This window comes from Branchiostoma floridae, chromosome 15 (genome assembly GCF_000003815.2).
Source record: "Branchiostoma floridae strain S238N-H82 chromosome 15, Bfl_VNyyK, whole genome shotgun sequence".
NCBI classification, from domain to species: Eukaryota; Metazoa; Chordata; class Leptocardii; order Amphioxiformes; family Branchiostomatidae; genus Branchiostoma; species Branchiostoma floridae.
In genome coordinates, this window is record NC_049993.1 from 6,108,911 (window position 1) to 6,124,207 (window position 15,297).

The 15,297-nt window shown below is 42.7% G+C and overlaps 1 protein-coding gene across 7 annotated transcripts in view; it reads right to left on the minus strand.

Annotated features, from left to right (window-relative positions):
- Positions 1–188: 188 nt before the first annotated feature.
- Positions 189–15,297, minus strand: part of LOC118432644 (ergothioneine biosynthesis protein 1-like) — an 18,280-nt gene continuing 3,171 nt past the window's right edge. For 2 of the 7 annotated variants that reach the window (XM_035844279.1, XM_035844278.1), the window contains exons 2-18: positions 11,634–11,776; positions 11,002–11,066; positions 10,663–10,844; positions 9,135–9,275; positions 8,371–8,497; positions 7,938–8,055; positions 6,825–6,928; positions 6,449–6,508; positions 5,965–6,127; positions 5,525–5,762; positions 5,237–5,401; positions 4,582–4,756; positions 3,514–3,779; positions 2,797–2,982; positions 1,807–1,885; positions 1,221–1,323; positions 189–894 (exon numbers count right to left, since the gene is read on the minus strand). In XM_035844279.1, the coding sequence (XP_035700172.1) occupies positions 801–894; positions 1,221–1,323; positions 1,807–1,885; positions 2,797–2,982; positions 3,514–3,779; positions 4,582–4,756; positions 5,237–5,401; positions 5,525–5,762; positions 5,965–6,127; positions 6,449–6,508; positions 6,825–6,928; positions 7,938–8,055; positions 8,371–8,497; positions 9,135–9,275; positions 10,663–10,844; positions 11,002–11,066; positions 11,634–11,713 (2,346 nt within the window). In that variant the 5' untranslated portion in view covers positions 11,714–11,776 and the 3' untranslated portion in view covers positions 189–800. Of the gene's footprint in view, positions 895–1,220; positions 1,324–1,806; positions 1,886–2,796; positions 2,983–3,513; positions 3,780–4,581; positions 4,757–5,236; positions 5,402–5,524; positions 5,763–5,964; positions 6,128–6,448; positions 6,509–6,824; positions 6,929–7,937; positions 8,056–8,370; positions 8,498–9,134; positions 9,276–10,662; positions 10,845–11,001; positions 11,067–11,633; positions 12,816–13,040; positions 13,972–15,297 lie in introns of those variants that run through there. The other 5 variants (XM_035844274.1, XM_035844277.1, XM_035844276.1 and 2 more) reach the window with 5 other exon arrangements.

Below are 15,297 nucleotides of genomic sequence, written 5' to 3' on the forward strand. Positions count from 1 at the left end.
GCTATGATTTCTACTGTGAAAAGTCTACTTTTGTAGAACTTGATAATGAAACAACACTGTGCAAAATCACTAACTAGGCATAGAACAGAAATCGTAAGGAATATGTCACAATAATAAGAAAGCAGACAAAAGCTGTAAATGTATCTTTTATTCAATTCAAAAAAGTCCATCCCCCATCACCCCCCCACCCACCCCCCCTTTTCTACTGCCTGTTCTGAAAAGCCCTGTATCTCGCTTACCAAGCTTTGCTTATTCCCATTTTGTGACAGGCAAAAGATGAGATGGGCTTGTATGGGGTTTTAGGTTCCCATTCTGTCATGTGCTTTTGTACTTGACTCTGAGGTGTAATCGACCATCAGCGATAAATCAGTTATACAGTGTACAGTAGGTTCTTTAGTTGACTGTTCTAAGACATGTAGGGCCAAAAGTCTGGTAAATTACTAGTACTAGTAGGCTGAATATAGCATATTTTCAAAGCTATCTCGACACTTAGCTTTCCCTTCATCTAAGAAGTAACAGAATCCAGTCCAAAATAATTTCCCAGGAAAAGACACAGATCTAACGTTTCTTCAATAATACTTGTGATGATTATAGCACCAAAACACACCTGTTCCGCCATACCTCCCATTGTACTTGGAGAATCTTGATAAATAATTAAATCAAATATAGCTTTCAATTTTCAAGCTACTGAAATCCTTTCACCTGGCTCCCTTTACAAAATGGTAACTCTCCCATGAAAAATACAATTATAAAGAACTTGTGACAAGGTTGCACTTTCTGCAAGCATCTTGTTGCCATAGTTACATCCGGAGCTTCCAGATGGTTGCCATAGTAACCTTGGTCTGGCCCTGCCCATCTTTGAATTGAAGCTCCAGTTCCTCAAGCAGATCCAACCTGGAAAACAACAACAGACACCACCTCAGATGTAGCAGTGTTAATGTCCACTGCAAATGAGCTTACATTATATTTTTGTCTCATATTCGATCCATATTTGTAATCACATATTGTGTTTTTACACAGTAGTTCATTGACTTTTTTGGTTAACATTGGAACAGTTAATGCTTGCCAATACTAGTCTCATGCAAATATCTGATCCTTTCATGAAATATCAAACTATCCAAGTTGAAGATTATGAGAGGTGGGAGTCAATAAATTATGATGAATTAAAGCTAAGTCAAAATGGATACAGTGGATGTGTTTGTTCTCTAAAGTAAACTCACTTGTTGTTCAAGTCAGATGAGAGTTCCTCTTTCCCAATCTTTTGAGAGATCACCATGACGATCCCGTTTTCAGTGACGATCTCCCACAGTCGCAGCCACCAGGCTGGTGTAGACAGAACAACATGTCAACAACAACATGTCAACAATGTGGGAACAACAAGTCAACAATGCAGGAACAACATGTCAACAACAGCATGTCAACAATGCAGGAACAACATCAACAATGCAGGAATTATCATATATGTACTTCTGTTATATAAAATATACATCAAGGAAAATGTATACAACATTGTACTTCACCAACCCACCAATAGTACCAGATTTAGCCTGGTAATATTTCAAACATGTTCCTGCCTTCATTGTAGTAGATTCATTGTTATAGTGCAAGATTTTTTGAACTTTTGACAAAATATTTGACGACTTATTACTTAGGGAGCTCTCTTAACTCTACTTAGACCTTGTCTTGGAGTTTTCTTGTGAGTTCTCTTGCCAGGTCACTGATGATATTGATTATCATGTGACAAGGCACAGTTATAAAAGGCCTGAGGTAGTGACAGCCCTGATAATGAACTTGACATCCCCTGACCTTTAGGATTGTTGACCCTGTCCAGGAAGTCCAGCAGGACCAGGTCAGATTTCGGGATCTCGTTGGGCACCCAGGTCATCTGGACATGGAACAAGATAGGCTGTAGTTAGAACCATGAACATAACACAGTAGTAAAGTATGTAACAACGATGTTGTAGCCAACACCTAGGCCAGCATAGTTACAACAATGGACAGCATAGTCATCACCATAAACAGCATTGTCATCACCAGAAACAGCTTTGTCAGAACCAAGGACAGCATAGTCAGTACCATCATCAGTACCATTACAGCATTATCAGTACCATGGACAGCATTATCAGTACCATGGGCAGCATTATCAGTACCAAGGACAGCATAGTCAGTACCAAGGACAGCATCATCAGTAACATGGAGAGCATCATTAGTACCAAGTACAGCATATTCAGTACCATCATCAGTACTCAAGACAGCATATCAGTACCATGGACAGCATAGTCAGTACCAAGGACAGCATGGTCAGTACCAAGGACAGCATATCAGTACCATGGACAGCATATATATAGCTAGGACCATGGACAGCATAGCTAGGACCATGAACAGCATAGGCAGTACCAACAGAAGTGCTATTAAGCCAGTATCAAGGAAAGCATAGTCAGTACAGTGGATTGTGAAGTCAGTAACATTGAAAGTGAAGTTAGTATTAAGATGATGTGAAGTATGGATCAAAAACATGAAGCCAATACCATGAACAGCATAGTCAGTACCACAGACAGCATAGTCAGTACCATGGACAGCATAGTCGGTACCATGGACAGCATAGTCGGTACCATGGACAGCATAGATAGCACCATAGATTAGCACAGTCAGTACCAAGTACAGCATAGTACCAAGGACAGAAAAGTCAGTATCATGGCTAGCATAGTCAGTAACATGGACAGCAAAGTCAGTACCATGGATAGCATAGTAAGTATGATTGACAGTATAGTAGTACCATGGTCATGACCTTCTTACCTGTTTGAAGGTCAGCTTGTCCCTCTGCACATCTGCTGGAATGCTGACAGTGATGATATCGTCTGTCATTGATTTCTTCTCCGTCTCACTGTCTGTGACTCCGGGTTTTGACAAGTGGAACTCTCCAGTCTTCTGCAGCGCAATGGCTGCCTCCAGGAATTGACCACAGTAGTCAAGGCCAATCACCTGCACCAACACACCTTTTGTTACCAGCAATATTTCCATGGGGTCTTAGGCCACACTGACTTAATTTTATTATGGATGACATCCTCTGTAGACCCCAGAACTAATGCGCAAGGGCAAAAATTGAAGAAAAAAAAATTCTGCTAAACCACAGCGCTAAAAATCCAGTCTGTTCTTTACAGGCTATTGGGTCACTTGTGACCTCAATTTTTTTAGAACATGCAAAAATCAATGCCTGCGGGTGCCATCCATAGAATTAAGCCAGTGTTCCCTAGGTAAAATGTTTCAAGAATTCAACTCTGGGAACCTTGACAAGTATTACTATTGTAGGAGGAAAATGAGCCCTTCTATAACCAGAAATAGACAATACTGATAACGTTGCCTGTATATACCAATTCAACATCCTAGCTTTAGCATATCCAAAGGGTTCTCAATCATAGTACCTGAGGTTACAGTGCAAAGTCTTAACATTGCTCTAGAATTTGTTTCAGTTTGTCACAACGTTCATTTTGAAACTGGCAGATGAAGACCAACCTCCTTGTAAGTTTTGGCCAGCTGGTACGTCACTCCTCCTGTCCCACATCCCAGCTGTACAATCTTCTGGAGTGGACAGCCGTAATGGTTTGCTTTCTCCACACAGAAATCTGCCAGCGCCTTGGAGTAGTTCTGGCCCCCATCCCCGTACTGCAGGGCCAACATGGCCGCCAGAGCCTCTTCTGTTTCCTGGTGGAACTGTCTGTTGGTGCTTGCCATCGGGACGACCTCCAGACCCACTGTTTCTGGCACAGTCAGGTCTTTCTCTGATTTCAGAGATAGATCATTATAGAGTAACTCTGATCATTTCAAATTGAAGGAGAGGGGAGACGAACATATGAAATGGTATTTATAGCAGAACTGTAACAAAACACACTGCTGTTAGTCACTGGAGACCAGCTGGGAAAATGGTAGGGGTTGTCAAAGATCCTGAAACATGTCAGAGCTGGTTCCATGCATACACTTCTAAAACTTCTGTGAGAAATTGATCAGTCTTTTTAGATGACTCCGATGACACAATAAGAGCTTCTTCTGTCTGTAAAAAGTAGAAAACAGACAATACATAAGACATGCTCACTGTATCAGCGATAAAACATTACATATGTTGAACAAATACCTGTGCTCCCCCGAGGAGAGTTATGAGTTTGTGATCTTGATTATGTACATCTGAAATCAGAATCCATCCTGGGAATTCACTGCACACAGATGAACATGTCCACCATGTAACAAGCGCAGCACTTGTGTAACCTGTTGGGTACAAACTGTGCAGAAAAAAGACAACTTTTGTCATGCTGAGCTCAGTGCTCCACACCTATTGAGGAAACACGACATCAGCACTCACCTGTTCATAAAATACTATTTATCAAACCCTGATTAAGTGAACTGTTTAACGTTTTGTTTTATCTGGTGAACTATTTAACAGTTTTTTCATAATCAAGGTGTACCCACTTAAATGGTTCAAACTATTCACCTGTAAGGATACCTGGTAATGTTATGATGATACATGTAATATGTAAAGCTGAGTGGCAAACACACAAAGGAAATCGTCTGTTGTCTGTTCCATCTTACCTTCCACTCCCGCTCCTAAAATGTACACATCCGTGTTGACCATGACTACGGGTGACTTCCCCGCACCGGGCAGAGTCCGTGCCACACGGAAGCCAGCGTGTTGGTAGAAGTGGCGGCGGAAGAACGAGCGAGAAAAGCGGGAGTTGTAAGTGCCATTAGAGGCCCAGGAACCACCCTGGAGGGAAAGTAATGTCATTCATTTTAGGAAACAAAATTCATGTGAATGCCTGATCATATAATCAGTTCATTTTCTAATCAGTCCAACATCCGGTCCACCAAATTTTTGATGCTGACATCCATCCTGTTCATTCTTCATAAAGTTTATCATCAGTTTCTGCAAGACTGCAGGCAGATTTGTAAAATGTAAGTCAGTCGTAAGAATACTTTTTTGTTGACAAATGTACTATTTGTTTTTAAGAATAAAGCTTGGAAAAAAAAGTCAGTCGTAAGAACTGACTCAGGTCCTAACTGTGATATGAACTACTTCTGAAGTACCTTTGACGTACTCCTTGGAAACATAACAATCCATCAATTAGTATTGGGTTCATTGCTTGCTTTTTTAGTAAAACTAACGTTATTGTCCAAACTAGTGCCTAACACAAACATTTCATTGTCTACAGAAATTAAGGCAATGAAAGAGCAAAAACTCTTTTACCAACATGAGGCCATGGCGGCCATCACAGAAGGGGAAAGCGTAATCGTCATACAGATGGTGCTGTCTGTAGCCAGGCAGGCAGTTGAAGTGATCTTCCACCCACTCCCAGACGTTCCCAAACACGTCGTGGAAGCCAAGGTCATTTGGTCGATAGAGGTCGACTGGCTGAAAGAGATAATTTGGACAGAAAAAGATATCACGATAGTGGATATATACATTTCTAACGGAGAGAGGGAAAGAGTTACATCTCTGTCATTCTATTGTGTATCGGAGTCTACAGAGTCTTACCGATGATGACCCAAAGGTCAGCCTAAAGTTGGCCTGGGGATCCTTGTGGAACACAGGGTCAGAGGTCACGCCCTTGCTGGGGTCGCCCAGTGCCCCGCCCTGGATCATGTTGAACTCTGCCTCCGTCAGCATGCGGAACTCCGGACCTTTCCAGGCGCAGAAGGCGCGAGCTTCGTGGTAGTTCACCACCACCGGCCAGTCCCAGGGCATCTCCATTACATCAAATATCACTCGCAGCCTGGGAGGAGGAGAAGAAAAGGTCCATTTAAGTTTTAACTTCTGCTTAAAAGGAGCAAACAATCAATTGTTCTTGGTAACGTTACCTCCCAATGGGAACACCCCTGCATTCTGACACACTATGTTATAGGTTTGGGGGTGTTGGAACATCAGGGTATCAGAGCATAACTGTAAACTACTGGTGTTTTCAAACGTTGAATTACCTGAAATCATGTTCACAGCCATTTCCATTTAGGTCCCCATTTTGTGGACCATTGTTGTTCTCAAGATGCTGCCTGATTTCTGGGTCAGTGTAGGTAGTGGAGAAGTGCTCTGGCAGGCAGTGGGAATAGGAAGAAAGGACAGCACCGCAGCTAGACTTACATCCTGGAAGTAGCATAAACAAATGTTGTAAAATAATATGATCAAATCAACGCTATTGATTCGAAGAAGAATATGTGGAATAACTGAATTTTTGGCCGCACCTGGACTTCATCTGCACAAAAGTTCCCTGTCCTTAGTAGAATTTTAGAAGTTGCAATTTTTTCTATTGAATGGAAAACTTGAAAGCTTTTAAAATTAACAAGCCAAGTCATGTATTTACTTCTTTTGCTCTAAGTGATCTTAGACAAGACTATTAAGTAGTTAAAGACATGTTTCAGAATTGAAAGAAATGAAATTCAGCAGAGAAATATTTGACACTCCCACCTTTGGTGCAAACCCAGAATATTGGATGCCGCATTTGACGAAAACATTGCCAGTTCCAGCCTGAAGACAATGAGAAATGTAATTCATAACATAAAATTACATGACATTATACTATAAGGATCATTGTAGCATTACTAATTGGAAGGTTATGGGCGTAAAAAATATCACTTAACAACTAAAAATACCACTGGAACCGCCATTCACAGCCCTGTTTAGTCATGAACCTGATATTTGCAAAAGGGGCACAACTCAACAGCTCCCCCTGAAGGACAGAGGGGAATAGAAGGTCTCTGTTGCTGTCTTACATGTAGAGAGTATGCAAGAGAGTTTTACATTGTTGAGTTGGATCAGTGCCAGTATCTGCCCTTTGACCTACCTTCCTTTGTCCAATAGGAGGAGTTCTCGTACCCTCCTGCCTTCACAAACTGCAGAAACTCACGGTTGGTCACCTTGAACTTGGATGCCTCAAATGTTGGAACTCTGGAAAGGAATTCACTGGTAAAGCTAACAGAGACCTTATCATTTTTCAATCAAGTTCTCTTTTAGGGTAGCACATTCATTACAGAGCAAGCTGTAAGGAGAGCAGGTGAAGGTTGGTACCAAGAACAACTAATCTTAACTTCAGTACCAAGGACAGGGATGTTACAAAAGCTAAAATTTCAAGGCACATCAGGTAACATTACTTTTGTTGATATTACATATAGGTATGCATTGAGAATTCGGTGTAAATTATGCTTCAACCTCACAGTTACTGTACCATAAAAAAAATTAAAAAAATGAATTTAGAAATACACCTAAGGCCACGTTGATTTGATTATATGGATGACATCCGCGCTCGCACCAATTTTCGGCCATTTCCAAAAAAAAAAAAAAAAGTTTCCGACCACACAATAAATTGTGCAAAGCAGCTGTAAAATGAGCACAAATATTCCGTAGATTGAAAAAAAAGTATCAGAAAACAGATAACTAATGCCATATATAGAATGCCAAAATGAATCTAAAGTCAAAGAATAAGATGTGAAAGGACGGAAAGAAAAAAATCTATTGTTGGTTGGGGGAGGTACCAGTACAGAAAATTCAGGTCCAGGGGATCATGGTATACCATGTGTGTTTAGTCCTATGTTCAACCTTCCTGACCACTTTGATTTCATACTGAAGGCAACTTTTTTTTTTGGCCAAACTTTTTTTTTATTCGCTCGCTCGCATCAGTTCTGGAGTTCCCGGAGGATGTCATCCATATAATCAAATCAACATGGCCTAACTTCAGTACAAAGGACAGGGATGTCTAAGTTGTAAGCTAGAAGGCTAAAATAATCTATTGGCACATCAGATACCTTTGTTGATATTACAAGCTAGGATCACTTTTGAATATAGAAACACATTAGAAATTTGGTGTAAATCATGCTTTGACCTCACTGTTACTGTATGGTGAAGTTAGAAATCCATAGTTAGAATAGCAAACAGGATATGTCCTACCACATGTACTTACTTGAATGTTTGCTGTCCATACTCCATACACCAACCGTAAGAGGGAAAGTCCTCTGGTTTGCCAAAAGTCACCTCACCCCCCTCCACTTGAACAAGGGGGTTCTCTTGAATTGCAGTACCTTGCAGGGGGGTGGGGGTGGGGGTGTGGGTGGGTGAGAGAAAATCGTAGACTGATAGTAACACAGGTACAAACCAATACAATCAAGATCCATAATATGAAGATATCATCACATTACTTAAAACCTTGTTTGCCCAGGGATAGGCATTTGAGCTTTTGTTTACTACAGTTTATGTTTAACATTGGTTTATATACAAAGAAGGAAATACTGATGAAGAAATTAGTCCTTGACCTAAGCGATTTGCAGCTACCATATAAAACAGACAATATGAAGCATACCATTCTATTCATGTCATGTACAATGTAACGTTAGTACCTGTGCTTGCTGGAGCGTACTTCCACTTGGGCGGGGTGGTTACCATGGTGATGGGCATCTGCCTGATCAGCACGGAGGACGTCTCGATGTGGATTTTCTCATGCTCAACACCCATCATCACCGCCCACTGTGGACAGGGCAGCTGCAGTTAGACTTACACCTGATAAGTCCTTTCTCCTGCACAGAGCCTCCACCATGGCCCATACATACGTTCTGCTAAATCGGCCTGAGGTTTCCCCTTTGGTTACCCTGGGAGCCAGACAGGACCGGGTAGCTAGCGATATAGCTAGCGAGTTTTGTTCGGGGAGCCAAGGCAGCCAGCCCGCCGACCTCACATTAGCGCTCCGTGGGAGTTTAAGCCCAAAGGAGTTATCGCTAGCCTCTCCTGGGATAGGGCATGTGGACCTAAGCATTAAACTCCCCTGGATGGTAATAGGAGCTTGGCGGGCATGACTGTCTTGGGCTACCGATAAACTGTCCAAGATGCCCGACCCCGGATGGCCCCCAGGGTACCCTTTGGTGGGTGTGGCCTTTGACCAATGATATCAGCCAATCAGAGAATTGTCTTTACCCTAAGAGCACTTTTAGGTAAATTACTTCCTGTTTAGGGGCCAAAAGTGGCGTCTATGTTTTTCATGTTTGTCTTTGTGTCATATGGGCCAGTGAAAGCTTAAAATAAATGATAAAAGTAGACATATTTAAAAAATATTATGTCAAGGAACAATTAACCAACAATTTGATATCGACCTTGACCTCTGACCTACCCATGGGTTGTCCTGGGTGATTGGCAGCTGGAGGGGCGTGTCCTCGATCAGCTGACGGATGCGATTGCGGACCAGGCGGCGAAACTCCACTGCCTCTGCCAATGGGGGCCACTGGAACCTGCCTCCCATACGGTAGTTCTCCTGTAATACATGTCAACAAGAAATTGACTATCTGATTTCTAGCCATTCGTCGGGAACCAGCGGGTATTCAATTTTAGAAGGAGGATGTTGAATGTTATGTACCTGAAAATATTGCCCCAAGTCGTCATGTTTCCTCACAACATTAAAAGTACATGTAACTCATGTAACAAAATCATACAAATGCATAAATTATAAGTTTTTAGAGTAATATAGAGTCGATTCCGAGTCACCGAGAGGGTTTTGAAATAATATTTGTAATAAGTTTGAACTATCTAAGCAAAAGAATATTTCAGTCACTGTAGTTCTAAATGTTTCAAACAAATGAAAATGAAAGTGTGAACATGTTTGAACCTATCTATATATGTTGGAAACATTGGGAAATTAATGGTACAAATATCTCTTTATTTAGAACAATTTAGAAACATCTATGTGTTTTTGTTATTGTTGGAACATGTGATCATATGTTCCAACAATTTGCGTCATTTTTTTCCTCCATAAAAACTTTTATTACCCCAATAAACAAAGCTGCTTAGATGGGCCTTTTGTTTGGGTCTTGTATTCTTAGTAGACACTAGTGGCTCTTTTGTGAAAAGCTGTCAGACAGACACAATTTCCTGTACTTGGCAGGGATGTGTGAATTGCCCTCTTCCTAGCCCACTGACTCAGTTTCATCATTTTGTTTCACTGTTCGAACATATGATCACATTTGATCACAAATGATAAATCTATGTTGGAACAGTTTAGAAACTAACAGAAATAATGGATTTGATGTTAGAAATGTTTCTAACATGTATGAACACTATAGAAAATATTTAGAACATCACACAGATATTATAGATAGTTCTAAACAGTTACCTATCACATTTAGAATGTTATAAAGATTTTCAAAATGTTGGAACAAAAGGCAAGAAAGACCCTCTTGGTAATGTGGAATCGACTCTAGGTCACACAAAGACAAACAAAAACCCCTGTTGTAGGTGACCTTCCTACCCGGACATAACGAAATGTAACATTGATAACTCTGATCTCACACAAATTGCAGACAGTTGAAACTATATAATTCTTGTCTCAACTTATGGCAAAGGAATTCCTGATTTGATTGTCTTTATACCCCCCTAACATTAGGTGAAAATTGATCGGACGACGAGTCTGTGAGCTCTAAATTACGAGGAGGCATGACCCTGCTGCCGATGAAGAAATGGCAGAGTTTCCCCCTCCCGTCAGGGTCATGCCTCCTCGTAATTTAGAGCTTGCAGACTTAAAATGGCAGACTCGTCCGATCAATTTTCACCTAATCTGAGGGGGGTATTAAGACTCTGGTATTCAATTGAGGGATTGACCAACCAATGAAGGCCCTAATACTTTAAGATTGACGATGTAATCTCACCGTGTCATCCCAGGACATTTCGTCCACTCCGAGCTCGAACATCGTTTCAAAGTCCAGGTTGACCCTCTCTGTCATGAGCCCTGCCAGCATCAGCTTGTTCACATACACGGTGGCCGTGTGGGCGTAGTAGAAGATCAACGGCAGCCTCAGGCGGTCAGGACACTTGTAGAAGGCATCTTCATCTGCAAGCAGACGTTAGAGCTCTTTTTCATAAAAAATGTTCCTAACTTCAATACTGTACTGAAAACACGGATTACTTTAGGCAAATCACACTGACTTCAAAGTGAGTGCCAAGAAAAAGTGATGAAGACTAAAATTTCTTGGGAAATGCAAACTCACCCTTCAGACCGACAAATAGGCTTTCATTCAAATCATAGCTGGCTTCAAAGTACTTCAGGATGTCGCTGGAGAGAGCACAGAAGATGAAAACTTTAAAAGCATTAACGTTAAATCCTATTAACCTCCTAAACAATTAGAATTGTAAATTTGGTGACAAAAGACTACATGAGCAGGGATTAAGATTATAACTGATTTTTTAAAAAAGTAATTAAAAGCCTTTTTGTCATGTGTAATTTTGTCTAGCCTGACAAGACCGCAGCAGTTTGGAATTTTGGCATTCTGTGCAATTAACAGAAGTGTGCCCTAATCCGTTGTGCAATTGACCAGCTTCTACTGTAAGGCTATGTACGCCTTAAATGGTACATTCGGTGTGCAAACTTGGTAGGATCAATCTCGCTCCTTAGCAGCCAGTCTGACTGACCGGCCTCCTGCAAGCTGGCAGTTAAAGATTCCGGTAGCCAAAAATATTCCTAGCAACCTGCCGGCTTCATTCCTGACTGCCAGCTTTTGATACTATCTTATGCTAGCGTAAGATCTGCTTGGAGATTAAAAGATTATATTAGGTCTTGACACCACTAATTCAGTAACCGAAAGGTTAATGCATATCAAAACATTTTTGAACTCTTACTTACCCTTTACTACAGGAGGAGAGGTCCAGAGGGGTTGTGCCAGTGGTGCGGTACTTTCCGGTCAGCACATTGGTCATCGCCATTTCATCAACAACTTTCTCCTCAACTTGTCTTAAATAGAAAACTCGGGAACTGTTCGATACCCCCTAATGTATGAAGATAAGATAATAACGAATCAATCTCCAAGCAGAAGTCATATAATAAGTCGCGGAGATATAGTAGTACTGTAGTCGGAAAATTCCTGACTACTACTGTAACAGTAAGTATCTGTAGTCAGAAAATTCCTGACTACTACTATTAATATCTCCACGACTTAACCTCTGCTTGGAGAGCAGGTAGATACGACATAATCCAGGACCAAGAAAACCATTGGTAGAGATGAGATAATAATCAATCAGGCCTTGGACCCACTGGACAGACATACAAGTTATGTAAGCCAAGCTTTTACCCTACTTGCCAGGTATTTATACGTTTTGTGTGGTGTGTCTTCACGACTGGCTTTACCGGTTCTTTATGATGAACTGTATAAAGGGACCATGTCATATGGCCATTTTTTCAGGTCAACAAAGCGTAACTCAACTTTTCCCTGCTACTACTTAAGTCCTCTAATGCTGTGCATACTTTCCACAGCAAATCACTTCCTTTTGCAATTGCCTTAGAGTCCTGGCTGATCTGGAAAATGTTGTTGATATGATGATACTGCCCCTCCCCCCAAAAAGATCACATGCATAATACAGCAGTCTAAAACCAACAAATTATTAAGAGAGGACTACATGCCACATATTTAAACTTATACAAAGACAGATCTAGATACATTTATGTAGGAAATCTGTGATTCAGGAGCAATTTGTATTGCTATGTATTCCTATATGGAATCATCATAATCTGATCATGATCTGCTAACAACAAAGAGTGACAACTATAGTTGTTGCCAAATATGTGTAACACCCATTAACCTTAACTTTAACCTCCTTGCCTACAAGCAGACAGCAAGCAGACAAACAGTTGCACATATGACAGATAAGATGTAAAAGGATTCTAAACTCACCTGGCTGTTGATAACAAAGTAAACAGTGCAGGTCATGTAGAGCTGACAATGCTCAGGTCAATACACCAGATTATAAAATGCGCTTTTAATAGGCAGCCGCATGATTTTGCTGTCTCCGCCTAAGGGCCTCTTTTAAGAGCGAATGTCTGTAAGGGTCAAACAATGGTGGCACCGGTCAAAAAATAGATTTGGCTCCTTTTTTGCACAGTGATAGTACTTGGTACACAACCCCTCAAAATAGCTTTCTTTCTTCTCAGAACCCCTCGTTGCCATGGCAACAGGCCAAAGAAGTTTGGGGGCCATTTTGCCGGATTTGAGCATTTCAAAAACATGAAAATTGGCCAACTTAAGGGCACTATCACTCCTGAATCCCGAATTGAGATCGACCTTGCATGGCCTAGGCATCCTGAAGTGGAGGAGCAGACCTAGAGGATGTAAAGCCGGTAGGAACCATGCACGACACATACAAACAGTCATTGGGAATAGACCACCCGCTAATTACATCCAATCAAGGCATGTACCCCAGCTGCTTCCTGTCAAGACAGAACAATAGGTGAAAACATTCCGCCGGCCACGGCACATGCCCCGAATTCTGCTTACCAACACCAGGTCGCTTGTAAACAAGCTTGATGAGTTTCAAGCGATCCTGTCCACTTCCAGTGTTGACATCGCAGTTGTGACTGAAACATGGTTTACTCCACAGCTACCAGCCGAACTGACATCCATACAGGATTTTAACCTCTTTTCTAAATGCAGAAGTGACAAGCGAGGAGGGGGAGTGGCGGTGTACATTAAGGAGAACATTCCCTCGAAGCCTATGAACATTGTCGTCCCAACAGAACTTGAGTGTGTTTGGATGCACATCCGTCCCCACTGGCTCCCGAGATCTGTGTCATCTATCGCTCTGTGCGCGGTATATCATCCACCCAACTCACCTCATGAAGAGGCATTACTGGATTTCTTGGCTACGTCGATTGATGACATTCGCAGACATACCCTGACGTCGGCGTGGTTGTCCTCGGCGACCTTAACCGCCTGGATGTTACCGGCCTGTGCTCGCAGCACTCACTGACACAACTCGTGAAGGTGCCGACTCGTGACAATGCCATCCTCGACCAGATACTTGCGTCGGACTGCTTAGCCACTTGTTACCAAGAGCCAACAACAGTTCCCCCGATTGGCGACAGCGACCACAACTGCGTTATCTGGGAGGGAAGTCCAACTTCTAATACCGGAAACGAGACACATAAGAAACAGGTACGACCCCTGCGTGAGTCAGACTTGCGGGCCTTTGGATGTTGGATTACCCATCCGATAAGTGTACTGTGCAGATAACACACAGGAGAAGTACTCAGCGTTCTACACCACTCTCCTTCGTGCTGTGGACAGTTTCTTCCCTACCAGGACTGTACGAATCCACAAGCAAGATAAGCCCTGGATAACTCCACATCTAAAAACTCTGATCAGAGACCGACAGAGTAGCCTCCATAGAGAGCCTGCTATGGAGGCTACCGACAGAGGGCCTTTGCGGAAGGGAATCACCCTAAGTGGAAGCACCTTCGTAACAAGATCAGCAAAACCATTCAGTCCTCGAAGAAAGCCTTCTACAGGAATAAGATCGAGCACCTTAAAGTGGCAGATCCAAGAAAATGGTACAAAGCCATCAAAGAACTAACTAATAGCAGCAAGGGACAACTTTGTGTTGAAGTGCCCGGCGTTCCGTCTTCATCGCCCAAGTCTGTAGCAGACGCCATCAACATGCACCTGGCAGCGGCATCACAGCAACACGCCCCTCTGCAGCTCCAGGATCTCCCAGCGTACCTGCCTGCCCCAGCCCCACCACCCACTGTCTCCCTCTGGTTTATGTGGCACAGGCTCAAGCAGGTGAAGATCGGTAAGGCTACTGGCAGTGACAACATTTCCCCCAGAATTGTCCGGGAGTTCGCGTTTGAGCTGAGCCAACCGCTGTGCGATATTATAAACACATCGCTCTGCCAAGGTGTTGTTCCTGACGCTTGGAGGGAAGCGGACGTCATACCGGTCCCGAAGGAAATGCCGCCAAGTCTGTCAAAGTTAAGACCCATCTCACTGACATCAGTTTTTGCCAAGGTGTGCGAAGGCATCATTACGGACTGGTGTCTCAAGGACATACTTCCTAGTGTAGACCCGCGACAGTATGGATCCCTGCGTGGCCGGTCCACGACACACTACCTTACACTCCTGACACACAAGCTGCTGGAAACAGCTGACAAACGAAGCCATATGTCCACACTAGTACTTACGGATTTCTCACGTGCTTTTGACTCTGTCCATCACCAAACTGCCGTCAACAAACTGATCGAGCTCGGGGTGCGCCCGTCCGTCGTTCCGTGGATTATCAGCTTTCTCTCTGAACGGCGCCAGCGCGTTAAGTACCAAGGGGAAGTTTCTGAATGGCAGACACTAACATGTGGAGTACCACAAGGCACCAAGTTAGGTCCACTGATCTTCTTGGTACTGGTGAATGACGCGGTTCCTGTCGACCAATCAACAGCAGACACCTTTAAGTTTGTCGACGACCTGTCTTTGTTGGAGCCACGACACGTGCTCAGTGTAGCCTCCATAGCAGGCTCTCTATGG